A 13,222-nucleotide genomic window follows, 5' to 3' on the forward strand; every position below is an offset into this window, starting at 1 on the left:
GACATGTCGCATTAATCAAGGAGGCTGTAGCCATTCTCGTCCAAAACCCGGCAGTGAGGCAAGAGTATGCGTTTCTGCCGGTATAAGTAGGTGTCTATAAAGGCGTAGCAACGGGTGGAATGGGGACAACGTGGCCACTGTCTTCCGTGTCACACGTACAGGGACTGGCAGGAAATGCGCTGGGGTGTAGCCGGCGTCCCTAACAAGAGCAGAGCTGGCCGCGCCCTCGGGCTGGGCGGGCTCCCCGGCCCTTCGCTCGGCCACCACGGGCTGCCTGTCGGTAAACTCATCTGAGTTGACAAACATCGTCAGGATTTCAATTCTAGTGCACTCGCCCCGTCCCGGGGTGACTGAAGCTCGTTTAGGGACAAGAGGTCCTGACCGAGACTTAATTTCCCGTGGCAAGTGTGTTCTGTTTCTTCTTTTTAACGGACTGTTTCGTGGAATCAGATGCTTGATCTGCAGACGAGGTTTCGGGAAGTGAGGTTCAGCTCCTATCCTGGCGGAGCCCCTACGTGCCCGTGCCTCTCTGCTCTGATTCCCGCCGCTCGGGGACCGAACTGGGGGGCACCGAGCCGGCGGCGGAGCCCGTGCCGGCACCCCGGGGCTGCCGCCCCCGCACCGACGCCCTGGCCGGGCTCCCGGGGGCCGGTCCGCGCTCCGGGCGGGCGGGGCGGGCGGGCGGGAGCCGTGGCCGGGCCGGGTGACGCCTCCGGCACCGCGGCCCCTCCGGCAGCTGCTCTCCGCAGGGTGCGCGAGCGCAGCGAGTGGGAGCAGCGCATGCAGGCGCAGTGGGAGCGCGAGGAGCGCGAGCGGCTGGAGATCGCCCGCGAGAGGCTGGCCTTCCACCGCCACCGCCTGGAGCGCGAGCGCATGGAGCGGGAGCGGCTGGAGCGCGAGCGCATGCACGTGGAGCACGAGCGCCGGCGGGAGCAGGAGCGCATCCACCGCGAGCGCGAGGAGCTGCGGCGCCAGCAGGAGCTGCGCTACGAGCAGGAGCGGCGGCCCGCGGTGCGGAGGCCCTACGACGTGGACGGCCGGTGAGCCTAGCTGCCCTTAGCCGCCGCCCCCGAGGCGGCCTGTGGCCTTTAGGATCGGGCGAGGGTCCCCCACGTCGCGCTTCCGCGAGATTCTCGTTTCAGAGGCCGCACGCGTACGGGCTACGGCTCAATTTGACGTCGTGCTGTTCGTCGGGCACCTGAGATCGTTAGGGGTCAGTGGGGAAGTGGGTAGAGCAGCGCCTAAGAAAGCCTCACGTTCAAGTCCTAGCACAGAACCCCCGAGGGAAGGGAGTTCTTCAGCCCGGGGCCACATGCGAGTCAGGTGCGGAAGGGGGGGTGACCCGCGCCCGGAAGAAACTTCTTCAGGCCTCCGTGTAGGCTTTGTCATCGTAGCCACGTGTTGTGGCTCGTTTCCAGTAATATTAACTTTAATTCCCTGGACATACCGACATGACTTGGGCATGCTCCAACGCTAGCCCCAGTGAAAAACGGGCCCGGTTTTAGTCCTTGCTGGTGGGAGTCCAGGGTGGTAATCCCAGCACTGATATGACCAGCTTTTCTGCACGCATCGCCACTCGGGAAGAACCACGTTTTGTATTCCTCCCTCTACTGTGTGGATATTGCGTGGATTGCGTGTAATATCCAGCAGGACTTCTTTCCAGGGCCTTCAAGCTCTTTTAGGATTTTTGATGCCTTTGTGCGAAACACCGCCGCTGGGAGTCCGTTACGGTCATGCATGTTTTTGCAACAGTATATTTCAGGTGCCTCTCAACGTCCCCCCACTGGTGTCTTTGCTGGGTTAAGTTCACGTTGGAGGAAAAGAGGTAGTGCACTGAGGAGAGCTGGGGGTCACCACTCTCGCTTGCTGTCCTGATAGATTGAGGCCACGTGCTGTTCCCGGAGGCGACCTGCGGGTGTGCAGGTGTGCCCACGTCCCCTCCTGTTAGGGAAACCAAAGCTCTTCTCTTTAGGGTCAAGTGAGGCTTGTTGGATAGAATAGAAGGGGGTCCTTCAGTCGGATCCCACATCACCCTACTGGCCCCTCTCAGCTTGTGTAGCAAAGACGAAAAAGTTAATTCTCATTCTGTGGAATGACAGGAGCCAGGGACAGTTTGAGGGTTCGGTTCACCAGCTCTGCAAAGGTTATGAACTCGAAGGAGAAATTATATCACTTCTTTATTCCCCCTCCAGGCGAGACGATGCCTACTGGCCGGAAGCAAAGCGGGCCGCTCTGGATGAGCGCTACCATTCTGATTTCAACCGCCAGGACCGTTTCCATGACTTTGACCACAGGGACCGGGGCCGCTACCCTGACCACTCTGTCGACAGGTCAGCCAGGCTCCCAATGACCCTGCCCATTTGTACAAGTTCTCTTTTCCTCTCGTTCTGAATGATGAAGGACTAGGGTTGGCCCTTCCAGGCTTTGAGACCTTCAGGCTATGAATAACCTGGGTTCGGTTTGGGAAATGTTTTCTATGGAGGGGGGTTGTCTAGCCGACCTATCTTCTCTTCTTATGTTTTCATTTAAATTTCCTTTTTCAGGAGAGAAGGTTCAAGATCCATGATGGGAGAAAGAGAAGGACAGGTGAGTCAGAAACTTGAGTTGCAGCCACGGATTTTGCCGTGGAATCGATTCTCTCTCCGTGCCGTCTCCCTCCTCAGCTGAGGTTCTGTTCACTTCTGAATAGCGAAGTAGCTAAATGCCGTATCTGTATCAATGGCTAAGGAGCCTTGGGTGAGTCTCAAGGGCTCCATCGTCACCGTCTGCACAGCTCAGCCCATGAGAGGCCAGGGGCCTGTGCTTTGCAGGACTCACAGGTTAGAAAATATGCTGGAGTTTCTTCTTTTACTTGTCGAACGTTTAGATTAAGAACTTCTCCACATCGTGCTCTTTAGTGGGTTTACTTGAAATATCGGGGGGTGCGGGGAGGAATTCCGGAAGGTTGTGGTCAGGGCGGCGTGGGGGCACAATTGCTGCCCGTGAGTTTCCTTTCCCTGCTGGAGCGCGGCTCTGTCTGCCCTCCTTCCTCGCTTCCTGAGGGCGTGGCTGGGGACTGCGTAGTCCTGGCCGTACCCAGCGGGTCCCCTGCTACCTCCGGAGCGGTCGTCGCGTGCCTCTTTTTCCTCTTCTTGGAGGTGAATCTGAAGAGCAACTGAATCTACACCCGCTCTTGGCGGTTCTCTTAGGTGAAGTGGGGCTCGGTGGTTAAATGTCCAGGCTCCGGAACCAGAACCAGAGTCGCATTCTGGTGTCAGCACTGTGCTGAGCACTTGTCTCCCAACTCTGAAGTGAGGGCGCTCACTCCCCGCTGCTCAGGGTGTGGGGGCTAAATGGGTTGACAGCCATGTCCACACCGGTTGGCCCGGCTCCTGACACGCAGCTGCTAATCCCTGGCTGCTCTCTCCTGCCGCTATGGGCTGAAGCGCTCCCAAACCTGAAAGGATGTTTTCTCTTGTGTGTGCTGTCCTTAGTAACCCTGGTGCTGCCCTGGATGCAGGCAGTGACATGGGACACAGAAGGGGACACCAGCACAGGCTCTCAGGGTCTTGCTGAGCCGTTACACCAGCTGGTCGGTGGGCAGGAGAGTGTGGCTACCCTGTGAAAAACCGGGCAGAGCTAGAGATCGGCTTTGTGCAAAGTGTTCTCTGTCGGTTCGGTGTCTTCGGAAGGCTGCCGAGAAAAGCTCGCTTGTTCGTAGATATTTCCGTTTGTCGAAAGGAGGTGGTCTGGATCGTGAGCTGTTGTGGTTTTTTTTTTGTTTTGTTTTTTTTACAAGCTGGTGTGTCCTGCAGGTTCCTTGTGGAAGTGGGGCTTCAGGGTCTCATTGAAGCAGCTGTTGTCCTGCCCGGACACTTCGGCTTTGGCTTTGTGCCTGGAAGGAACAGTGCTGTGTTTGTCCATCTGGTACAGTTGAGCCCCACCTCCCCCACTTTGGTCGAGGGAGGTGTCCGCACACATTTGGGAATGCGAGGCCCGTGGAGGCAGGAGGCGGAAGCACACGTGGCCAGGGCTCCCGTGTGGCAGGCTGGCCCCGGCCCCGGCGAGCTCCTGGCCTAGCAGGCGCGGAAGCACGACGCGTGCGGCCACAGGGCAGCCGGAGCATCCGTCCAAGAGGCTTCATTACCAGGACTCCTTTCTAGGCTTTTCTCACTTAGAATGCGATCTTGGAGCAAAAGACCACAGGGCTACAGGTTGGGTTTGTGGGATCACGAGAGCAACAGTGGGGCCGAAGCCGCCTCACCAGCTCCCTAAAGCTTGGGGTGTCCTTCCGGCAAGCAGGGCAGGCTTCGGGTGAAGGGCCAGTGGTGAGCGTTTGTTGAGAACAGCATTTCCTAGAACGAGAACCCGCCACTCCTAGAAGGGCTCTCCCTTCCGTCCTTCCGATGGCGCATAGAACAGGGCCAGGCCAGCAGTTTCCACGGACCACGCCACAAGTGGCTGGTGGTCGGTCCGGTGAGGCACCGGGTCTGGGGTGCGTGTGAAAGGATCCCTAGTGGCCGTTTTGTCCTGGAGGTTCCTAGGGGCTAGAGCACCGGGCCCGGGCGCGCTGCTTGTCTGTCTGTTCCTGGCGCAGGGTGGCCACGAGGCCCCAGCGCCTTCTCTCCTTTGGTGCCTGAAGTGTCTCTCCTTCTGGATTAGGGTAGATCTCATCCCTCGGTTTCTTTCTCCGTTGTTTACATTCTTCAGTTTTCCTCACTTGTCCGCGAACGGACTTTGAGGATGTGGCTGTTGAGCAAGCCGAAATGGCCTCTGTGGCACACGACCGTGTGTAGAATGCTCGCCAGTACTTCTGAGTTACTGTCACTGTCGTCGTCATTATCAGCTTGTTGGTCCCAAGGCCTTGGGATCCAAGCTTGATACCGAAGCCTTCTTTCTGTTCTGGCTCTTTCACGTCCAGCATTACCCTGAACGCCACGGGGGACCAGAGCGCCATGGGCGGGACTCCCGGGACGGCTGGGGATACGGCTCTGACAAGAGGATGAGCGAGGGCCGGGGGCTGCCTCCTCCACCCAGGTTTGTGTCCCACCCCCCACGGCACCTGCTGGGGCCTCACACGCCCCTGGCAGGATCGGTGTGTGTTCCTGAGGAGCCCTGGCTCAGGGAGAGAGGATGGGGACCGGGAACACAGAACGCGAAACCCACCTTCCGGAACCCGTGGCGCCTGCTATTCTGAAAGGCGCGGGGGGGGCACTCCAAATCAGAGGCATCTTTTCCTAAGGGGCAGACGTGACTGGGGGGACCACGGCCGAAGAATAGAGGATGACCGTGCGTGGCAGGGTGCTGCTGACGGAGGCATGGTAGACAGGGACCACAAGAGGTGGCAAGGTGAGGACTGGCTCTCAGCCGGGGACGTGTCTGTCTTCGTGGGGGAGCACCCGGAAGGCTCAGGCTCCACCTGCTTTACGCCCGTCTTTGCTCGTCTCCCTGCTTCTCGAGGGCGGGAACGGCTTCCTCTGCTGTCCCTCCTTGGGGTCCTGCTCATTACTGGCTGGATGTGGGGAGGGAGGGGGGATGGACAGAAGCCATCCGGCACGGGAAGACGACGTGGGCACAGGTAGCTCCTCTCTGCCGCCGCTCGGCAAGGACGGCCGGCGTGTGGATCCGCGGGGGCCTGCGGGGTCTGGGTCCACTGGGTGGCTCAGGAAGGGTACTGGAGTCACGGGAGCCCCGCGTCGGTGTCCTCTGCGCTCCACGTGCGCTCCACGGTGCGCAGAGGCACCGTGTGACCGGCATCTCTCGTCTCGCAGGTGGCGAAAGGAGTATGTCCGGGCACTCTGGGCCAGGTCACATGATGAACCGGGGAGGGATGTCAGGGTAAGGTGTTGTGCCGCCCGTCCAGCTCAGCCCTCTCCCCTCTGCACGGTGGCCCGCCTGGGCCACCGGGGTGCAAATCGTCCGGGAGGCGCCCCACCCACCTCCTCCCTCTGCCCGCCGGAGGCGCTGCTCCCGGAACACGGGGGCGTGTGGGGCGGGCCCCTCGGACCCGGGAACGACACGGGAACCGTGTGTGTCGTGTCGTAGGCGCGGCAGCTTCGCCCCAGGCGGGGCCTCGCGGGGCCACGTGATCCCACGCGGCGGAATGCAGGGTGGATTCGGAGGCCAGAACCGGGGGAGCCGCCCCAACGACACCCGCTTCACTCGCCGCTACTAAGCGCTTGGATTCCTGTGTTCTGTCACGTGGCAACAAGAGTATGTTCTGTTAGGAGTTTCTCTTAAACTGTGTACAATAATTTTTTTTATCTGCTGCCATATTGTAGCTCAATACAATGTGAATGTTTTTTTGTGTTTTTTTTTTTTTTTGGTTTTTGTTTTTTTGTAATAAATGTGTTTCTGTTCACATACCCTTTATTTAAAGCGTCGTCTCTCTTCATTTCACGTGTTTTTGTAAGTTGAATCATACTCGGCATTGCTTACTTAGTCATGGTTCTTCCTTCGGGGAAGGAGGGAGGAGGACGGACGGGGGCAGCTTTATTTAAAGGGACCGTTAAGGTTTCCGGAAGCAGTCTGCTGGTGGCGCTCACCTGCCGCCTGCTGAGCCTGGGCCGTTTTGTCCCTCTTCCTCCGGGGCCTCTGATTTACGCCAGAGCTTTCTGTCCCCCGCACCCTGCCTCCCACCCCTGGCTCAACAGGCCGCTGTGCTTTTCTTTTAATCGGGTGAAAGACACATCCCGTGAAATTTGCCATTTTAACCATTTTTAAGTAGACAGGCCCGTGGCAATAGCGTAGGCACACCGTTGTGCCACCACCACTGACCTCCATCCACAGAACCTTCTATCTTCCCAAACACAAACCCTTATACGCTGCTCCCCAGCACCCACCTTCTACTTCCTGTCCCTGTGGCTTTGACCCCCCTAGGATCTCCTGAGTGGAACTGCATCCCGGGGGGGGATGCAACCCACCCGGTTGGGATGGGAGGTCCAACCCACCCGCGTAGGACACCGGTAGCGCGAGGGAGGCCTGCTGCCGCTTGGTCTGTGGGAACCAACCAAGGCTGGTTGCCCCTCTGGGCTCCCATCTTTGACATGTCCAAGTAGGGTCTGGCCCTGTTTCGGGCCTGGGGATGCCCAACCATTGGGGCAGCCTGGGCTCCTGTCCCCCCACAACCCACAGCTAGGGGGAGACAGACATGAGATCAAGCCCTCAGATGTGGGGGGCCAGACGAACCCCCTCTCCAGAGGGGCTGCAGACGACCCCACGCCAATCGCTGGAACCTGGACATACGGCACCTAACGTGGCCAAGGGGCTTTGCATATGAGATTCAGTTCGGGACCCGGAGACGGAGAATTCCCTGGGGTTACCCGGGTGGGCCCAGTGCCACCACCAGGGTCCTCACGGGGGAGTGGGGAGGCGGGGGAGCCGGAGACCGGCAGACGACACGGCCAGCTTTGGAGACGAAGCGGCCCTCATCCCAAGGAGTGCAGTGGCCTCTAGAAGCCGAAAAGGCAGGAAATGGATCACTCCCCCTGGAGCGCCCAGAAGGAGCCAGCCCCGTCCACACCTGCATGGTAGCCCAGCGAGACTCGTGTTGATCTGTGGTGCGGTCAACATGGGTTGCATCAAGCCCCTCAGTCTGTGGTCGCTGGTCACAGTGGACACGTGACTGCTACAAACTCCCGAGGCCATGGTTGTTAGCTGGGATGACCGTCCCCAGTGGGCAGACACCCGGCAGCACCTGGAGACGCCTGTGGCTGTCGGGACTGAGGAGACAGGGTCTGCGGGTATTTGAGGGGGGGGAGGGGGGGGTGCTGCTCGACACCTACGGTGCCCAGGCTGGTCCCAAGCACATGAGATGCTGAGCTGGGGAGACGCGGCCCCGGAGCGGTAAGTGCCATGATGGGACACCCACAGGGCGGTCACGAGGCCCAGACTCAGCCCCGGGGTGGGAAGGAGGGATCAGGGCAGACTTCCCGGAGTAGGCGGAGGCCGAGCTGTATGTGGGCAGGATGAGTAGGAGTCCGGAGGAAGGGTGGCAGGAGGGCTGTGGTGAAAACCAGCTGTGTTGTAGGAAACGGCCCTTTGAGGAGTCTGGGCTCGAGGGGAGGGCAGCAGGGAGCCATAGAAGGTTTCTGAGTAGGGCAGTGACCCGATCTTGGGACATTGGGAAACAGATTGAAGGGGCAGGTGGGAAGACCAGGGAGGTGGTCTCGGCACTGGTGACAGATACAAGGGGACAGAGGAGTTTGGGTCTGGCTGCACGAGGGGATGGCGGAGTCACGAATGGCGCCCCAGTCTGCAGGCTGGTGGCTGGGTCCGTGTGAGCAGGGGGCCAGCAGCCGGCTGACCCCTGGCCCAGGCTGCGGGTACACACCAGAGCTTGTTTCGGGGGACGGCCCCCATCGTGCCCCCGAACACAAGAGCCATCCAGGCAAGCAGGGAAAGCTGGCGGGGGGCCAACAGGGTAGACGGAAACCTCAGGCTTGGGGAACCTTGTGGGCCATCCCCACGGGGCTGCTGGGAGCCTGGGGGGCCTCGAGCAGCCGGAGCGGCGCCCTGGGGGTATCGGATCTCCTCCGTCAGATGACCCAGCCCCGCTTGCTCTGCGCTCTCTTGACAGGTGCATCCGCCTCGGCCCGTTTCCTCAGCTGCCCTGGGCCTGGCTGTGTGCAGCCGTGGGGGTGGCCGAGTGCTTCCTCAAGCCCTTCCTGCCCACCCAGGCCGCCCCAGGCCACCTCCGCCTTTTCGGAGCCCCCGCTTCACGGCCCCCTCCCCACCTGACACAGGCGCGCCCCGCAGGGACGGCAGTCGCTCCCGTGACCAGCCCTACTGATGCCAGCCGGCAGAGACGCTGCCCAAAGCCCAGAACTCGATGGACCTGCGGGACTCAGCTGCCTGGATGGAGGTGAGGGGCCCCGGAAGGGCCGAGCACGTTCCCAGGGTGGCTCATTAACGACCTGCCTCCAAAGGCTGGTTTCCCTTCCTATGTGCTCCGCTGGGAGTTGTTCAAGAGCGCGGCAGGGTGGCCCTGGCAGGCCTCTCTCCCTCCAGGTCTGCCTCGCCTTGTGAAATGGTGGTGAGGGTAACGGGAGGGTCGTGAGGATGCAAGGAGCCTCACGTGACACGTGCTACAGCCCTAGCTTCGTGTGCCCTGAGCACAAACCCTCCAGTTTTCAAAGGCCTTTTTTTTTTTTTTTAAGTTTATTTTGAGAGAGTAGGGGAGGGGCAGAGACAGACAAAAAGAGAGAGTGAGCATCCCAAGCAGGCTCCACTCTGTCAGCGTAAAGCCCGACGTAGGGCTTGAACTCACGAACCACGAAATCGTGACCTGAGCTGAAATCGAGAGTTGGACGCTTAACCGACGGCGTCACCCAGGCGCCCCACAAACCCTCCAGTTTTCAAAGGCCCAGGATTGGGTCATGGGAGTGAGGCAACTGGAAATCCTGTGCCCAGGGGAGGGCGTAAGCTAACTACCTACTACCTGGGCTCCAGGCGGAAGGAGCAGGGCTTGGACCCGGCCACGCACGCGGGTTTCTCCATCTGTACGATGGGCCCCCCATCTGCTTCCTTCCCTGTAGAAGGGCTCCGTGGATGGGGGGGGTCAGGCCAGGGTGCGTTACCGGCCTCACCTCTGAACCTGGGCTTGCTCCCTCCTGGGAGGTCCCAAGGATCAGGGATGTTCCCCGGCCCCACTCGTCCTGCCCTTGCCCTAGACTTGCTCCTACCCCTGCCACGGCCCAGGCAGGATGGGAGGGGCCCACTGGCCACGGGGGGCCCACCTACACTGTTCCTGGAAAGCAGAGTGGCAGGTCACTTTGGGCTCTCCCTCCCCAAACGCACCAGGCCAGGCCACCCATCCACTACCACACTCCTCCCCACACCTCCCGTGGACCTGCGCCAGCTTCTCATCCCCGAAGGGCCTGCAAAACGAAGTGGCTTCTGGTCTCTGCTTTCCTCACGTGTAACCGCTGTCCTCTCCTTGCTCATGGGCCTAGGGGAGCCCGACCACTAGACCAAGCAACAGAACTCCCACGACTCTCAGGCACGGGGGATCCCATCCCAGCTCAGGGCACCATTACCCAGGCCTGGTCAGTCTCTGCCTCCCACCCAAACCCACGCCCTATTGCCCGTCTGGGGCACAGGTTTCCTCCTGCTGCCATCATGGTGGGATGCCCTCGGGGCTGGGAGTATTTTCAGGGTCCACCCTCTTGTCCCGCCGGGTGGGGAGGAACACTCAGGTCACCAGGCAGCTGATCCAGGGCAGAAAGGCTTCCCAGGGGTGCAGGGGACGCTGGGAAGGCAGGACCTCTGTGGGCCGGGGAGCCCCCCTCCACTGCAATGACCGTGAAGCCTGCGGTCCCCAGGAATCCCCAGACCATGGGGGATTGAGGGTGGAAAGCAGGCAAGGGAGGGCCAGGACTAGACTAGACAGGGGTGATCAGTGAGCTGAGCCAGTCGGAGATTCGGCGGCCACACGAGCTCCCGGCCACGGAGACAGATGAATTCTGCTCACTCTGCCGAGTCCCCACCTCCAGACCGCCCCACCAGGGGCTCAGCCCTCCGCGAACTGAGGCCCCCAACCTGGGCGGGCCATCAGCACTGGCTCATTCCTTGGCCTGGAGCACTGCCTACAGAGCACCAGGGCCAAGCATCGGCTCTCAATCCCCACACCAGGGTGGGGACTCAGCGGGCAGGGCCCAGACAGCAAAGGGGTGAACCAATGCCTGTGGTCAGAGTTAAGCTCTGACGAGCCGCTAGGCACCAGAAGCCCAGGTCCCCTCGCTCTGGCACCAGCCGGGCCACCCCAAGCCCCTAGGGCAAGCACACGGGTCGGGAACACTTCCAAAGTCCTTTATTGGGCCAGCAAGGCCGGGAGCTGCCCTTGGCGTGGGGTCTCAGTCCCAGTCTGGAGCCTCCAGCTCTGTGGCATCCCTGCCCCTGTTCCTGGCTGGGGCAGGTGGCCTCCTCTGACAGGCTACTTGATTCGCTCCTTCAGGTAGTCCCAGCCCTCCCTGGAGTACTCGCAAGCCTTGGAGGGGGCCGCCGACAGAGCCGACATCACCTTAATGATGCCTGTGGGGAGGGAGGGCCCAGTGCCTTCAGCCACAGGGCTCAGCCACCGCTTCCCCGCTCCCCCCGGAAACCCTAGCTCCGCAAGGCTTTGAGAGGCCCCAGTTCCAGCCTGGTCAGTTCCACACGGGGAAACTGAGGCAGAGATGGGGCAGGGCCTCGCCTTGTCTGAAGTCACACGGTGAGCTCCAAAGTGACCTGTCTTCAACGGAGGCTCTATCTGGCTCCCACCCCCCTGAAATCTCCACCCCTTGTCCTCTCTTAGATCTGCAGGGGGTGCACAGAGCAGGAAGGAGAACCATGGAGAGGAATGGCCAGGAAATGGGGGCAGGGGGTGCTGACTGGGGTATCAGGGGCCGCCACCCCCAAGCCCAGGGACCGGGGCCTACCTGAATTCCAGGAGTCGCGGATGTGAAAGTTAAACTTTGGAGGGGCTGGGAGCTGGGAAGAGAGGGGAGAAGGGGCAGGTGAAAAGGGGAGGGCCCAGGAGCCCCAGCCCCCTCCGGAGGCAGCGGAAAGCAGCACAAAGCCCACTGCAGAGAACACCGCGCAGGGCTGGAGGGACCAGGGACCAAAAGCCACCCCAGAACTGACACCACACCCCCCCACGGCCCCCACCCCCAAGCCTTAGCCTCACTCCCAGTCCCAGGGTACCTGGGGTATCTTCAGACCTGTCTGCTCACACACGTACTGGCTGAACTGGTACAGGGCTGGGGGGACTACCTCCTCTGCCTTCTGAAGGACAGCCTGGCTCTTGTCACTTGGCCCCAGTAGCTCCTGGTCATACACCAGGTAGACGGCACCCCCGGCCACACTGCCCTTGATGAGGAACCTGCAGGCAGAGAAGGGAAGGACAGCAGCTCAGTAGCTCATGGGACGCCAGTGGCCACCCTCGGGGCTCCAGGCCCACTTTGGGGAGGAGTTGGACTCCCGGAGCTGCCACAGTCCTCGGAGCGCCACACCTGAAGCCAGGCAGCGGAAGGCACTTTGGAAGCGCAGAGGCTTGCCTGACGCCTACTACGCCCGTTGAGTGTTGTACTCAATTTACCCTGCAAAGCGGAGCTACTCGGCCCCGTTTACCTGGGAAACTAAGTCCCGGAGAGGAACCGTGGGTCACGCGTGATCCCGCACAGAGCACGGAATAGTGAAGACTTAAGACCCCTGACTTCCTGTCTTCCAGCCCCGGGAGGCACGACCCGAGCGCAACCCTCGAGGGGCTTCCAAGGGCCCCCGGTCATTTCTTGTGTGTCATACGTCGCTCTGGGCACGCGTTAACTTCCTGAAACAGCGCGGGCGGCATTCCCACCTTACAGAGGAGGCAACTGAGGCTCCGAGGGGTCTCGGACACAGACAATCAGGAGGCAAGGGTTCGCTGGGACGCGGGAAGGAGGCGACAGGAGATCTCGGGAAGCCCCTCCCCGCCTGAACCTCAGTTTCCCCATCTGGGCGATGGGGGACCTGACACCACGGAATTCGAAGATCCAGTCGGGAGCAAACCGGAGGGGGTGCCCACCGGCGGGGACTTTTTCGGGGGCTCCGAGCCCGCCCGGCGGCCCCACGCACCTCATCAGCGACCACACTCGGGGCACCATGGTCCCTCGGCTCCGCGCGCAAGGACACTCGACTCGCTCGCCGCTTCCGGTGGCGGCGCCGCAGAGGCCTCTGGGAAACGTAGTCACCCTGGTCGGCCGCAAAGGCCTCCGGGAGTCGAAGTCGCTCGAAGGCTCGGAGACTCCGGAGAGGGACGGCGGCCCTACAGAGAAAGGATTCTGAGAAGTGTGATCTTCAGAGCCCGGGAGCCGCAAAGCTGCCTGGGAAATGGAGTCAGCAGGGCCCCGTGAGGGGCCGGATGTCTCGCCTGGCCGCAAAGACTCCTGGGAAATGTAGTCCCGCCTGGCACGGTCCCGGGGGCGTGAGGGGGAAACAGGTGTCCGGCGTCTAGAATGAGGCCGGAGCGTGACCCAAGAAGATGTCGGAGCCCGGGAGATCCACCCGCGCCCGCGCGGGGGAATAAGGGCCCAGGCCCAGGAAAGAGTGTGCCAGTGAGATGGTCGTCAAGGCAACGAGAGGTCGGAATTGTGTGAGGGAAGCTGGCCCTCGGCCACGTGATCTGGGTCGGGGGTGGGGCTTTCGCCCAGGGGGCGGGACCAGGACCACGACTGGGAGGGGGCTAGCCTGGCCCTTGGCCGTTGCCCGGCAACGCCCGGGCGCTAAG

The 13,222-nt window shown here is 61.3% G+C and overlaps 2 protein-coding genes across 4 annotated transcripts in view; one reads left to right on the forward strand and one right to left on the reverse strand.

Annotated features, from left to right (window-relative positions):
• SAFB (scaffold attachment factor B) overlaps positions 1 to 6,351 on the forward strand; it is a 36,166-nt gene extending 29,815 nt beyond the window's left edge. The window contains exons 15-21 of one of the 3 annotated variants that reach the window (XM_042977888.1): positions 750 to 1,040; positions 2,193 to 2,330; positions 2,544 to 2,586; positions 4,901 to 5,016; positions 5,228 to 5,328; positions 5,751 to 5,817; positions 6,025 to 6,351. In XM_042977888.1, coding sequence (XP_042833822.1) covers positions 750 to 1,040; positions 2,193 to 2,330; positions 2,544 to 2,586; positions 4,901 to 5,016; positions 5,228 to 5,328; positions 5,751 to 5,817; positions 6,025 to 6,154 — 886 coding nt within the window. In that variant the 3' untranslated portion in view covers positions 6,155 to 6,351. Of the gene's footprint in view, positions 1 to 736; positions 1,041 to 2,192; positions 2,331 to 2,543; positions 2,587 to 4,900; positions 5,017 to 5,221; positions 5,329 to 5,750; positions 5,818 to 6,024 lie in introns of those variants that run through there. The other 2 variants (XM_042977887.1, XM_042977889.1) reach the window with 2 other exon arrangements.
• A 4,421-nt stretch (positions 6,352 to 10,772) lies between these two features.
• MICOS13 (mitochondrial contact site and cristae organizing system subunit 13) lies at positions 10,773 to 13,052 on the reverse strand. The gene is made up of 5 exons (XM_042977899.1): positions 12,866 to 13,052; positions 12,571 to 12,760; positions 11,662 to 11,839; positions 11,397 to 11,448; positions 10,773 to 11,010 (listed from the first exon to the last, which is right to left on the reverse strand). The coding sequence occupies exons 2-5, from the start codon at positions 12,597 to 12,599 to the stop codon at positions 10,913 to 10,915; spliced, it is 357 nt and encodes a 118-aa protein (XP_042833833.1). The 5' UTR covers positions 12,600 to 12,760; positions 12,866 to 13,052; the 3' UTR covers positions 10,773 to 10,912.
• Positions 13,053 to 13,222: the final 170 nt, after the last annotated feature.

Source organism: Panthera tigris, chromosome A2 (assembly GCF_018350195.1).
Source record: "Panthera tigris isolate Pti1 chromosome A2, P.tigris_Pti1_mat1.1, whole genome shotgun sequence".
In the NCBI taxonomy this organism is placed as follows: Eukaryota; Metazoa; Chordata; class Mammalia; order Carnivora; family Felidae; genus Panthera; species Panthera tigris.

What these genes read in the sequence shown, in the direction of transcription:
- MICOS13 (XM_042977899.1), bottom strand. Translation starts at nt 12,599, where the DNA reads ATGGTGCCCCGAGTGTGGTCGCTGATGAG. An exon ending in CAGGTCTGAAGATACCCCAG is followed by an intron (nt 11,449 to 11,661) that starts GTACCCTGGGAC and finishes CTCTCTTCCCAG; the next exon opens with CTCCCAGCCCCTCCAAAGTT. An exon ending in CCGCGACTCCTGGAATTCAG is followed by an intron (nt 11,011 to 11,396) that starts GTAGGCCCCGGT and finishes CCCTCCCCACAG; the next exon opens with GCATCATTAAGGTGATGTCG.